At 40.8% G+C, this 12273-nt stretch overlaps 1 protein-coding gene across 1 annotated transcript in view; it reads right to left on the bottom strand.

Annotated features, from left to right (window-relative positions):
• Positions 1-11223, bottom strand: part of LOC119155728 (protocadherin-23-like) — a 72997-nt gene extending 61774 nt beyond the window's left edge. The window contains exons 1-3 of the mRNA XM_037404708.1: positions 11191-11223; positions 9924-10115; positions 1087-1318 (exon numbers count right to left, since the gene is read on the bottom strand). Of these exons, the coding sequence (XP_037260605.1) occupies positions 1087-1318; positions 9924-10115; positions 11191-11223 (457 nt within the window). The remainder of the gene's footprint in view (positions 1-1086; positions 1319-9923; positions 10116-11190) is intronic.
• Between the last annotated feature and the right edge of the window lie 1050 nt (positions 11224-12273).

Genomic DNA, 12273 nt, shown 5'->3' with positions numbered 1-12273 from the left:
AATAAATTCTGAAATAGCCAAGACAAGCGGACTGACTTCCTAAGATTAGTTTCTTCTGTTCATATTTTGGGGACTGTGTAAGAAAGTGAAAATAGGCACTATTTTGAAAGAACAGATCCTTGTGACATTTCATACACCAAACAGCTAATACATACAGATGTGCAACAGCCCAAAAAAATTCTTAAAACATATAAAATAGTCCCCTGTGCCACGACCATCACAAAGCAAAACTGCTGAACAGGGTACATTCATGTGCAAGGGCTGGCTCTCAAGTAAAATGGTAGCTGCAGTTTAGTTAACCACTCCCTGAAAGACACCATGGACATTTGTAGATACGCTGCTCGTGTGCTTTCCAGCTGAAGTTAGTAACTATTTTAAGGCTAGAAAAGCAGACTACAGGGGCTGCTTTATGGCCGTGGGAAAGGTAATTCAATCTGTGAAATTCAACCTGTCATCAAAAAATTTCACCCAGATTTCCTTTCGCCATCATTGTTTTCTTGCTCTTGTCATCACTTCTTCACTGAACCTCTCTCCAGAAACCAGAAGGATGAAGAATCATATCAGGAAGTAAAAGGCAGAAAAAGCCACTTACGAAGCCAATCATTGAGTCAAACAGGAAGGCAGCTGGATATCGTAAGACTATGAGCAGAACAGGGCCTTATTCTAGCATAGCGTGCAGAAAGAAGACTGGGACAGAAACAGAGAGATTAAACAAAAGGGCAACTTGAAAAGTCGTTTACTGCTCCTCAAGAGTAAGACCTAAAAATTTCAGGAATTCAGATATTACTGTAAAAAATAATGCTTTGATTATTTCCTACAATGATGAATAGATTTATAGCTGAAAATAGTGGATGCAGCATACTGCTTGTCCTGTATTGCATTGGCATGTACTCTGTTCCCCATTCTCCTGTTTATTCCAGTGAAAGCAAATGCTTCACATAAGACCTAAATCCTCCTCCTTCCTCTAGAATCATTTTCCAGCAGAATATGTTTCAACTGTATGACAGGACTCCAAATAAAAGCAAAAAAGCATCATCAAGCCAAAAATACATGTTGTATAATTATAGTCTTTCTGAATCAGAGTACCTGTGGATGTATCCACTGTGAAAAAAGAAGAAAATTCTCCCGGGACTAGTTCATATGTGACAATGCCATATATTCCCGAATCTCTGTCTGTGGCAACAACATTGATGATCTCTGTTCCTGGCTGTGTGTGACTACTGATGCTCGCCACATACACGGCTTGCTCAAAAACAGGTTGATTATCATTAATATCTTCTATCTCGATGCGAACAAAAGCTTGGGCACTCAATCCACCCTGTTGGATAAATTAGAAAGATAAAAGCAAAAACCAAGGTCAATTTTAAAAGTGTACACAATAAAATGATACAAATCTGGCTTCAGCCCATCATTAGGAAACAGAACATGCTACAACAATATTGAAAATGTCTGTTAAAACCAACTTACCCTATCTGTAGTACCTCAAAATACTGCATTTAGGCAAGCTACATGCTCAGAACACCACCAGTGGGCTAAGTACACAAAGAAGTTCAACTTCTTACAATTGTGAGGCCTGAACACAAAGTTATTTTTGTTAATACTAATGAGCACTACGCATATCACATCCTTGCTAGTCTAACCACACTTGGTTTTACTGTAATCACCTACACACCACTTTTTCCTTCACAGATAGAAGTCAGGGTTTTCTGCCCCAGAAATACATGCCCCTCAGGTGACCAGTGCTTCAGTAAAACAAAATAACTTTCTATCTACCAATCTTCCAGTTTTTAAAAGTATAACCATCATAACAGCAAATATCCGGCTTTTTCAACTATTAAGAACCCAGACTGAGAGCAGAGCAGTGCAGGACAGCCAAAAGCTACCTGTCAGCTGCTATCTGCAAGACCTATCCTCAATTTATCACTCTGGCAGGTTCAAGCAGTTCTGTTCATGCAGTGTGTGTCCGTGTTCATAGATGCATATTTTATTTGTGTATATATGTGTGTGAGTGTGTGCATATATATGTACATGTGTTTGTCTACATGCCCATACCTTCACTTTGTGTACACTGAGTTGGAACACTGTAAATTCAACTGAAGCACATAGCTGAAACAATTTGTCAATACAAAATTCGTAACCGATTACATAAAATTATTTCCAGTGCATTTGTGATTTTGCAGGGAAAGAGGTCTGACCATGCTTTCTAGGGGGTTTGGCTCAACTGCTCTGCTTTTGTTTCTTTTCCCTACACAAAGAGCTAGGAAAAGCGCCAGGCCTTGGTCGCAGGTTTGGCACATCTCTTCGCTACCCCAGCTCAGCTGCTGCGCTGCTCTCCACACAGTTGAAGTTCCTGCTCCAGGTGCCCACCAAGACCCCACTGGAATACTACATGGGCAGCCAGGGGACCACCTTCAACCTTGCTCTGCAGTGGAACCAGAGAACCAAGGAGCAACTGCAAGCTGGCTTACCAAACTGTGCTACAGCAAAATCACAATTTGCAATGGCAAAGTACTGAATTTGTGACAACCTGGAAAAAAACACAATTCTGAGGGTGCTGAAGTGTAGACCCCACAGGGCCATGAGTGAAACAAATGGCAATTTACTTCTTAGAGATGCTACCTCATATTCTCTGCAGACTCTGTCCATCAGTTTGGAAGGGTTCGTATTTCCAAACTTAATTTACAGCTGTAACTACAAACATTTTTAAAAGCAGCTCCACTGCACACATCTAACAGTGAATGCTGTGGCACTGACATGTGCAATAGAGGCACAAAGCAAAAGATGTGATGTATAGCCTGCATGTGCTGTACGCAGTACATGAAGACACAGAGGAAGTATACTGTGCTCAAAGTCATGCTGAGCACGCTGTGCTTGCACCCATCAGTCACTTACAGAAACTGCTGACACAGATCAGATGTTGGTGCATACACATGCCAAGCTATGCTGAGCTAGCCCAAACTTCATCTTGCAGTCACAGTAGCTATGATATAAAAAAAAACAAACTAGGTTGCATATTTCAGCAACCTAATTGTTCATGTCAATTGTTTTTAAACTTGACCTTCATGAGACTATCCAATGATTCAGACTGACTACTATTCCTTTAGGCTTGCCCTGCAGCATAACAATCACCCCAAAACTACTTCTGAGGGTTTGCTTATTATGTCCACAATTTCAGACTTACTTTTGGCCAAAAAGTACTACCAGCATTCTCTTCCACATTTCCATTGGGATTTTTGCCTTGTTCTGTTTTGGGTTTTTTCTTCCATGTAGTAATATCACCTCTGTTGAGTGACAGTGACATTCCCATGAAGGCTCAAGTATGTGGAAAATTAAAGATGACCTTGTGTATCGTGTGTCTGTTTCACTCTCAGACTAGGAGATCTGGCCCACATGCTCCTGCTGTGCTTGGGTTTTCTTCTGAAGAATATAAGGCATGGCATGTGTCCAGGGCTTACATTGCTATGGAGGCAGCCAGCAGTCAGGACACATACCTGGGGACTAGGACTGTGAAGGCATGCTGGTTTTGGCTGGGATAGAGTTAATTTTCTTCATGATAGTTAGTATGAGGCTATGTTTTGGATTTGTGCTGAAAACAATGTTGATAACACAGGGATGTTTTAGTCACTGCTGAGCAACACGAGGCCTTTTCTGTCTCTCACCCCATGAGCAAGCTGACCTCAACTGACCAAGGGGATATTCCAGACCATATGACATCACACTCAGCATACAAAGCTGGGAGGAGGAGGAGGAGGAAGGGGAGCACATTTGGAGTGATGGCATTTGTCTTCCCAAGCAACCATTACTGTGATGGAGCCCCACTTTCCTGGAGATGGCTGAACACCTGCCTGCCAACGGGAAGTGCTGAATGAATTCCTTGTTCTGCTTTGCTTGTGTGCATGGCTTTTGCTTTACCTATTACGCTGCCTTTAACCATCCGTTCTCTCACTTTTACCCTTCCAATTCTCTCCCCCAACCAAGCAGGGGGAAGCGGGCAAGCAGCTGCATGGTGCTTAGCTGCTGGCTGGGGTTAAACCATGGCAGCAGGGTACTGTGCTACCATCAGCCTCAAAACGGAAGCAGCCATGAAACCCTCTGCTGATAGGGACAAGTGGAGAATGCAGATCTAGTGGGCTCACTACTGACACCCCAACCCCACCTTGGAGAGAGTTTCTTCCCCAATACCTTGGTTTCCACAGGAAAGAAACCCCTGCACAGGAGCTAAAAGGGAGGCCCATGTGCTCTGTTCACTGTCAGAAGATGCTCTGTGGCTATCAAGTACTTTAGGACAGAATCAGAAACATTTCTAAGAGGGCCAAGGGAGAAGCGAGGTCAAGAATAAAAACCATCTAAAAAGATGGTTCTAACAGCATGAAACCAAACTGCAAAAACTCATGAGAACTTCTCATGAAGTTAAATTACTTCTTCCAAGGTTCATTATTGCTAAACAGACATTAAAAAAACCCTAACACCACACTCCAACCAATTCATATTTATCCTACAGAGTTACATAAAGACTGGAAAGTCTTTGGAAATTGATTAATTCTAAGTATATGGGGGAACCTAATCTCTCAGAAGACAGACCAAATTCTATGATGGAGACAGAACCTTCTTTTTCAAAAGCAGCAGTGTATCCCCCACACACAACTCAAGTACAATATTAACTGGTAATGGCCCATTTCTTGCTCTGGCTATCAGAATTCTTAACTATCATCCCAAATAGGAAGGGACAAACTGCTTTATTTCTAACCACATGGATGTAATTTATCTACTCAGGAGCAAGCACAACATAGATCTTCCAAAATACGAAGGCTGATTTAAACAAGTCTGTTGCTGATAGAAAATCACATTTGTCAAAACATGTTACAAGCAACAGAAACCCATAGTTTTTTCGTTTTGCAAGCCCCTTCTCAAATATTAAAGTATTTTTAACGACTGTTGGGCTGTTTGATGCCACAAGTAGTCACAATTAGAATGGCTTCTTCGTCAGACTCCTGAGAGTTGTGTGCCCTGTGGAACAAAGAGGGGACATAAACTACCACCAAATCAAAATAGCCACAAGTAGTATTTTCTTTACTTTTTGCAGGACCAAACTTGTGTGAAAATCCAAAGCCATTAGTATGCTTCTATCATGTGTCAAAAAAAAAAAAAGGAAAATTAATCCTGCCTTTGGCATGAGTCTCTTTAGCTTAGTAAGTAGAAAAGGTGCTATTTTGAATAGCTGTATTTCTTTGTCTTGATGCTGTAAAATGATTAAGAATCCATCAAGATTTGGACCACTGGTAGCCTCCAATGTTTTTGTCAATGAACTGTGCTGTCAACTTTTTGTTCCAAACTAAACTGTGATATACAAGATCTGACATGAAGACATATTTTCTTTTTTCTTCTTTTTTGTCAAACCTAAAAAGACATGTCACCTTGCAGTCATAATGCTGTCAAAATAGAGAGATATCACCAATTCTTATAAAAGCCTTAACCTCTCCAGAAGGTTTTCCTGCGTCGAGTATTTCTCTCTGTGTTTCAATTGCTTCAGTGTAAAAGAGAAAATTGGACAAGCAGTACGGTTTAGAAAAAAGCAAGTGATGAAGAACAAAGTATTTTTCTATGCTGAAAGGCAGTAAGAGGGTCACTAATAGACCTGCCAATGGTATTTTACCTTTTGCAATGATTATGTAGCAGCTGAAAAACTGAAGATCTAACATTCCTATTGAAGATATACACAAGGATGCTTCTTCTCATCTCCAGTTGATTATTAAGATAATAAGAATTTTAATTACCTCCCAACACCATTAAATGGCAGTCTTCAAATCACCATTAGGGGCAGTCCTATCACAGCATTCAAGAACCTCACTTGGAGAAAACAAAACCAAGGCAGTCCAATCTGCAAAGGGAAAAGGCATCAACCCCCCTAAACCCAACCTCTGGACTATCAGTAGGGCACAGAGATTGGTCTGTGGCACCCCTTATACTGGTGGGGGACAAAGTGGAAGAACACACTGCCTGTGCTCTGCAGTTTTTGAAACTTCTCACCACACCGATGAAGAGAGTGGGTACACCAGCACAAGGTCCTGTTAGCTTCAGAAATGTGCATTGCTGGAATTGGTCCATGCCTGGTAGCAGCTCTTACAAGCATAGGTCATACAGTCTTCCCCAGGTTTTGAAGAAAACTGCGTGGGCCAGCTGCTCCCAGAGTCAAGGCTGGACACTCCTGTACGCTTCTATTTGTGCACCAACCCCAAGACTGCAAAACTCAGATTTTGGCTTTGAAGGCCAGACAACTGTCGTGTGTAAGCAGGTAGTGCAGATGCTACTAGACAGAATTTAAATTAGCATTAGTCCAATTAAAATTTCCCTGGATGACAACAGGTTTTCTTTAGCAGTCACAGTCATTACTGTTTATTTGGTTGAAAGAAAAAGAGGAGTGACAGGCATCATAAAAATGCAAATGAATAAACAAAATGATTGAATTATGCATGATACAGAGCAATAAAATTTGCCACTGTACAGCAGCAAAAGTGTGTGCTGTTAAAATAAAAGGTTTCCTGGATGAAAATGAATTCACATCAAGACTCTTAAAGGCAGAAGAACACAAAACAAAGGAAGCACAAATTTACATATATGGTTAGTTTGGAGACCCCCAAGAAAATAGAGAAGAACACACAATGGAGTGTCCACTACAGTCACATTGGCTCTTTTTTGTTTGTTTTCACAAACAGAAGAATTAAAAATGTATCAGATCAAATTTGCACATATTCAAAACAAATGAACAAACAAAATCACTAATTTTGTCCCCTATACTGCTTTGGAAGCATGCATATACTTTGATTACTGATTGATTTTATTATTAATCTGATTTTTTTTCCAGAGAGAGAAAAAAATTACAATTTTAATATCATTACAAGAAATTTTCAGCTGACTGTAAATTCGAAGACTGCTCAAACACCTGCTGAGGCTGTTTCTGATGTGTCACAAGTGCATAAATATAGCTGATGTGACCAAGGGTGCAGTTTGAGCAGGGGATGTCCCAGGCAGAGCTGGCACACAAATCCCAGGAGTTACCCTCCCTACTGGAACAGCTCTGTCTGCTGCAGTTCAGAGACCAAAGGAGAGGGCTAGATGCAGATGCTGTGGAATTCCGTGCAAACACCTTTCTATAAACCTAACTACATGATTTCTTTTCATATAAAAGCATTTCAAAGAGGAGTACCAAATATGTACGTGAAGTGACTTTGCGACCAAAACTAGCTCTGCCAACTGGAAAGGTCAATGCTAATATTATGATCAGCCTCAACCCCACTTAATCAGGATGTGTATTTAACACCAGTTTAACAGAATCTGTTTTCCACTTGCCTCCCCACAGGCTTTTGTGTGTTATTTCAGTTCTCCATTACACTTGCTGCATAACACGTAAAAGACGTGACCAACAAGCTCCGAAACCATGTAATGGAGTAGGCATGGACAGGTGGAGGAAACTGATAGTTTTGCTGTAAGATAAACTGAGCACCACCTGGAAAATACTTTCTTTTCCTCCTCACTTAATTAACTTTGTTACCTTCTTTTCATCTCTCTTCCCCCCCTCCCCTTGTCAGCAGTGACCCTTAGTCTTCCTCTGTCTTTTCTGCACACACATCTCCCCTGATCATAGCCTCTGCTTTGAACTCCACACCTAACATCTTTAATCCATCAAAACTAGCAGCAGAATGCCAGGAGATAAAATAGCCTACTGTAATTCAATTGCAGAGTGGCTCAGCATAACTTCAGGTTTAGCGAAAATTTTAAAAAGCCAATATTGAATTTAGGTGCTTTAGTATTTAGGTGTCAGGCAAATTTTTAGAAGAGAAATCAATGGGATCTACAAAATGCTGACTTTCAGTAAAAAGCGCAAGTCCTGCTTGTCACAGACGAGGCAATAAAAAATTGATCCCCTCTCCCCATTACTGAATTTCTGAAAACACAAGGATCCTAAATTAAGACCAATTTAAAAATGAAATACTCTATAGTTTCAATGCATTGGGTGTTTTCCTTTAACTTCTGATGTAAGATTTATCACTCAAAATAACGTAACCAAAAAAATGCATCAAGCTTTCTTCATGTTAACTTTTTTCCCCTGCCTCCCCACATTTTCAAAATAATCTTCTGGACCAGACCAGATATCTTAGAAACTTGTCAGAATTTCAGTGCTATTATTCAGCTCTCACGTACACTGTTAGTGACACTGATCTTGATATTCCAGATATGTGTATGTTTTTTACATTTAAACAGCTTCAAACCACATGAGTGAGAGGAAAAATGAAGTGATAAAGTATAGCAGAACACAATTTTCTGCTGTTATACATTGTAATACTGCTTTACTGTTCGAGGCCTGGATGTCTGTACTCAGGTGCATGCTACAAAATTTTGCCTAGAAAGGAATTCTGAAGACAGAAATCACAAATCAGAGAAATTCCAAAATGGTCACATGGACTTACTTCTGCTGTAAAGATTACAGATGCTGTCGTAACAAAAAAGACTTACATTTTTAAATCATTAGGTGTTCAAATAAGATAGAGTCAGAAAACATACCAAAAAAAATCCTTATATAACCATTTATCCTCAAAAGAAATCTATGGGGAAGAAAAGGCACACTCCTAAAGGCACCATTCATACCAAAAAATGCTTCTGTAGCCTCTGAAATAAACACTGAATAGTGACAGCTAAAGAAATAAAGCAGATTAACTGCTTAGCTATTACACATATATCCAAATTCAACAGCATACAAATATACCCTCAACTTCTATATTCTCAAAATGCAACAATACCAAGCATCAACTGCAGCTATTTAAGTTCACTAAGTTTCTTCAGTGTACAGTAACAAAAAGTACACACATTTTAATGAAAAATACCATATTTCTAGCACAACTGCATTTTTAAAAACTCATATTAGATACACCTACGACAGTATCTTAAATGCAATGTTAATATTCAAAGTATGAAATAAAGATTGTATAGCCTGAAACAACTTAATTTCAATGTTTTTCAGCTCAAATTGTGCTGTAAAATGCAGCCTGAAAAACATTTTTAATAGTGTCCTTATGTTTATTTTAGTATTCAAAGACAACCAGTAATCTTCTTCAGCCTCCTCACAGTTCACCACTTAAGCTGAAAATAATTAAGTACCAGCTGCTCTCTTTCTGGGCCTCTGATTGCAAATAGCCTGTGGATACCTTCATAACAAAATGAACCCAGGAATTTCTTCCCATCTTTTCAGGGGTCACGCTACGCAAATTTTCTTTTCACCTGGCATCAGATAGACCACGTGTTTACACCCAGAAATCTCAATGTGTTTCTACCACAATGAACGTCTCCTCGCCCTTCCTGCCAGAGATCTGAAATGGATTGTTTCAGGCACATACTACCACCCTGCCCTCACCATACCATGAATACCCACTTCCAAGCACCAGATCTTGTAATGTGGGAAAAATTTCAGACATGCCGCTGCAGGGAGGCTGTACCCAGCCACAGCAGCAGCAATGGCATCAGCTAGCTAGAAAGGACAAGGAATTTATCCAGGAAAGTCACTGGCATGCACAGGAGCCACGCAGCTCTAGCACAAGTTTATTACTGCTGCAGTCACCTTGAAAGCAGGAAGCAGAGGTAACCTGGAGTCCACTGGTTCCAAGAGGAGGAAGAAAATCAGCAGGGACTTACACATCCTAGAAAGGTTTCAACACCTTGTTTAGGAGTAATTGGGGATTTCACAGCCAATGTTATCAGTTTGGGTCAAAATTTATGGTTCATGAAGTATCACTTTCTGCGTTCTGTAGAGGTAAGAAATGCACATTCATGCAATTTTTACCTACTCATTACATTCTCATTTAGAAGTACACACCACATCCAAATTTACAAGTGCATTCACAAATCTGGCAGCATGGAAAGATGAAACTTACCCCATCTGTAGCTTTTACTAAGAGATCATAAGTGGTCGGATCTTCTTCTCTGTCAATGTCTTGAGACACACAGATCTGACCAGTACGTGGGTCAATCTGGAAGGCTTTGGATTTTTCATAATAATGAAATCCATCGTAAAGAAAATACTCAATTTCACCAAACCGGTCGGCATCTGCATCTGTTGCCTTGACCTGCCAGGAAACAGAGAGGCAAAATTAAGCCAGTGAAACTATTACTCATTCATTCAAAAATCAGAGATACTTTGTTCTGAAGTTACCTGTTTGTGTTGTAAAAGCAAATGTGCATGCGCACAATAAATACAAACATATTCTGCTACCTAAGCTGTCTGCCTGCAGTTCATAAAATAATGACCACGACTGACAGTGTAAGCACTGCAACAAGCATGCAACATCGATTAGACCTGTCCATAATATTACCTGTTTATGTGTCAATAATTACCTCAATCAAGTGGGCTTCCTGTGACTGGGAAAGCCACGCATGTTAAGCCGTGTCAGTAGACCATACATGAAGCCACTTTCCTTTCATGTTATTTTTACCAGTTGCGGTAGGTCTTACGAAAACTACAGCATAAATAGATCAGAAAAGGGCTGCAGGACATTCTTACCTAATGCATTTTCTAAAAGACTCCCCCAAGCTCAATTCAGCACTCTTTCAGGGCCTGGTGGCACAGTGAGCCATGCAAGTCAAGGAATGGAGAAGTTTTTGATGTCCAGTCCACTCTTCAAGGACCTAGAGCTCTACCAACACAACTAAACACGACCATCACATGCATGCACAGCACAAAGCAGGACATGCACAGGCTGCGGCAGGTCGCTGTGAGAGGCTTTATCACCTCACCTGTGTAGTCTTGCATGTAGCTGTAACTGCTGAATGACAAACGAGCCTAACATCTTTTATTTTCAGCTATATTAAGTACATCTGATGCAGCATAAATTCTGCCATAAATCCCAAACAAGACATGAAAACCTGGAGCAGCTTTCAAGATGCTGCATGACCGTCCCTCAGCTGCATTTTAAAGGACTCACAAGGCATTACACAAACAGTAGGAGATCAATGCTCTTTAACAGAACATGCGATTAAGGCACGCACCACCCGATAATTTAAAATCATCAGGTGATTTTAGATTTTAATACAGGAAAAACCCAAACCTTTCAGGTATGTTCTAACATTAATACTTTGGGGTTTATGCACATAGGAGTAGTCAGAAATCAACCTACCTCTTAAAATATTTTAATAAACGCTTACCATAGTGATATGTTTTGCCAATAACATATACATGTGCACTGCACGAGGAGAAGCTGAGGGATCTGGGCTCGTTTAGGATGGAGAAGAGAAGGTTTGAGAGGGGCTTTAATAGCCACCCTCCAGTGCCCAAGAGGAAGCTACTGGAAGACACTGCCAGGCTCTGTCCCCAGACGAGCCAACAGCAGTCACACACTGAAGCTGGAGAGCTGGACCTAAGGCAGGATTTTCACTGTGAAGATGATTCAGCACTAGAGGTTCCCTGCTCAGAGCGGCTGGAGTCTTCATCTTTGGAGTTTCAAGACTCAAGTGGGCACAGCCCTGTGTGGACAGAGACATCCCACCACCCCCTCCATCCCCAGCAGGGCCAAGGAATAAATGCTGCCCAGCTGCGTCAGCACCACGACACAACTGTTCTGCTTCACCAGCTTGACCAGTCAAGTCAACAGGATGCTCAAGTGTGAAAATCTTGCTCTTTGGACAAAGGGTGGATTGGTTAAATAAGTGTTTGATAAACAGAACAGTTTTGTACAATGCACCGTCAATTTTATCACCTTATAATCTCTGACAACAAATTGTTCTGTGCTGAGTTTGGCTATCCTGCATGTCCCATTGTGAAAGCTTTCATTTAAATATACAAACATCTCAGAAGAAAACAATTCATAAAAACATGTATACATTAAGAGAGCCAATATTTCTAGTTCTCTAATTTGTCATTATTGGAGATACTTAAAGGCTTTTTCCTCCTCAGTTGATTTCATTCTCTACTTACTCATTGAAGATGATAAATCCTGTGGTTTTTCCATCAGTCTACCTGCACAAGTACAACGCCTGAAGACCTTAATGCAGCTTTGGAAACCATACTATCACAAAGCCTGAGAGTTAGAACTGGTGGGAGTTCACAGAGAAGACCCGTGCCAGGTACCGCACACACCTGACCCAGGTTGGTACGGGGAGACCCACAGCCATCAGCCACAGACAGGGCAAAGCTGGAGGTCTGTACGTGACTGCCCATACAGATCAGCGTCTGGCAAGGTTTTAGGCACAACTGCAGAAAAGGCCAAGCAGGACAAGCCAGGGTCTATT

Source organism: Falco rusticolus, chromosome 1 (genome assembly GCF_015220075.1).
Source record: "Falco rusticolus isolate bFalRus1 chromosome 1, bFalRus1.pri, whole genome shotgun sequence".
Classification (NCBI taxonomy): domain Eukaryota; kingdom Metazoa; phylum Chordata; class Aves; order Falconiformes; family Falconidae; genus Falco; species Falco rusticolus.
Note: the sequence above shows the minus strand (reverse complement) of the source record. Positions and strands in the feature narration are given on the sequence as shown.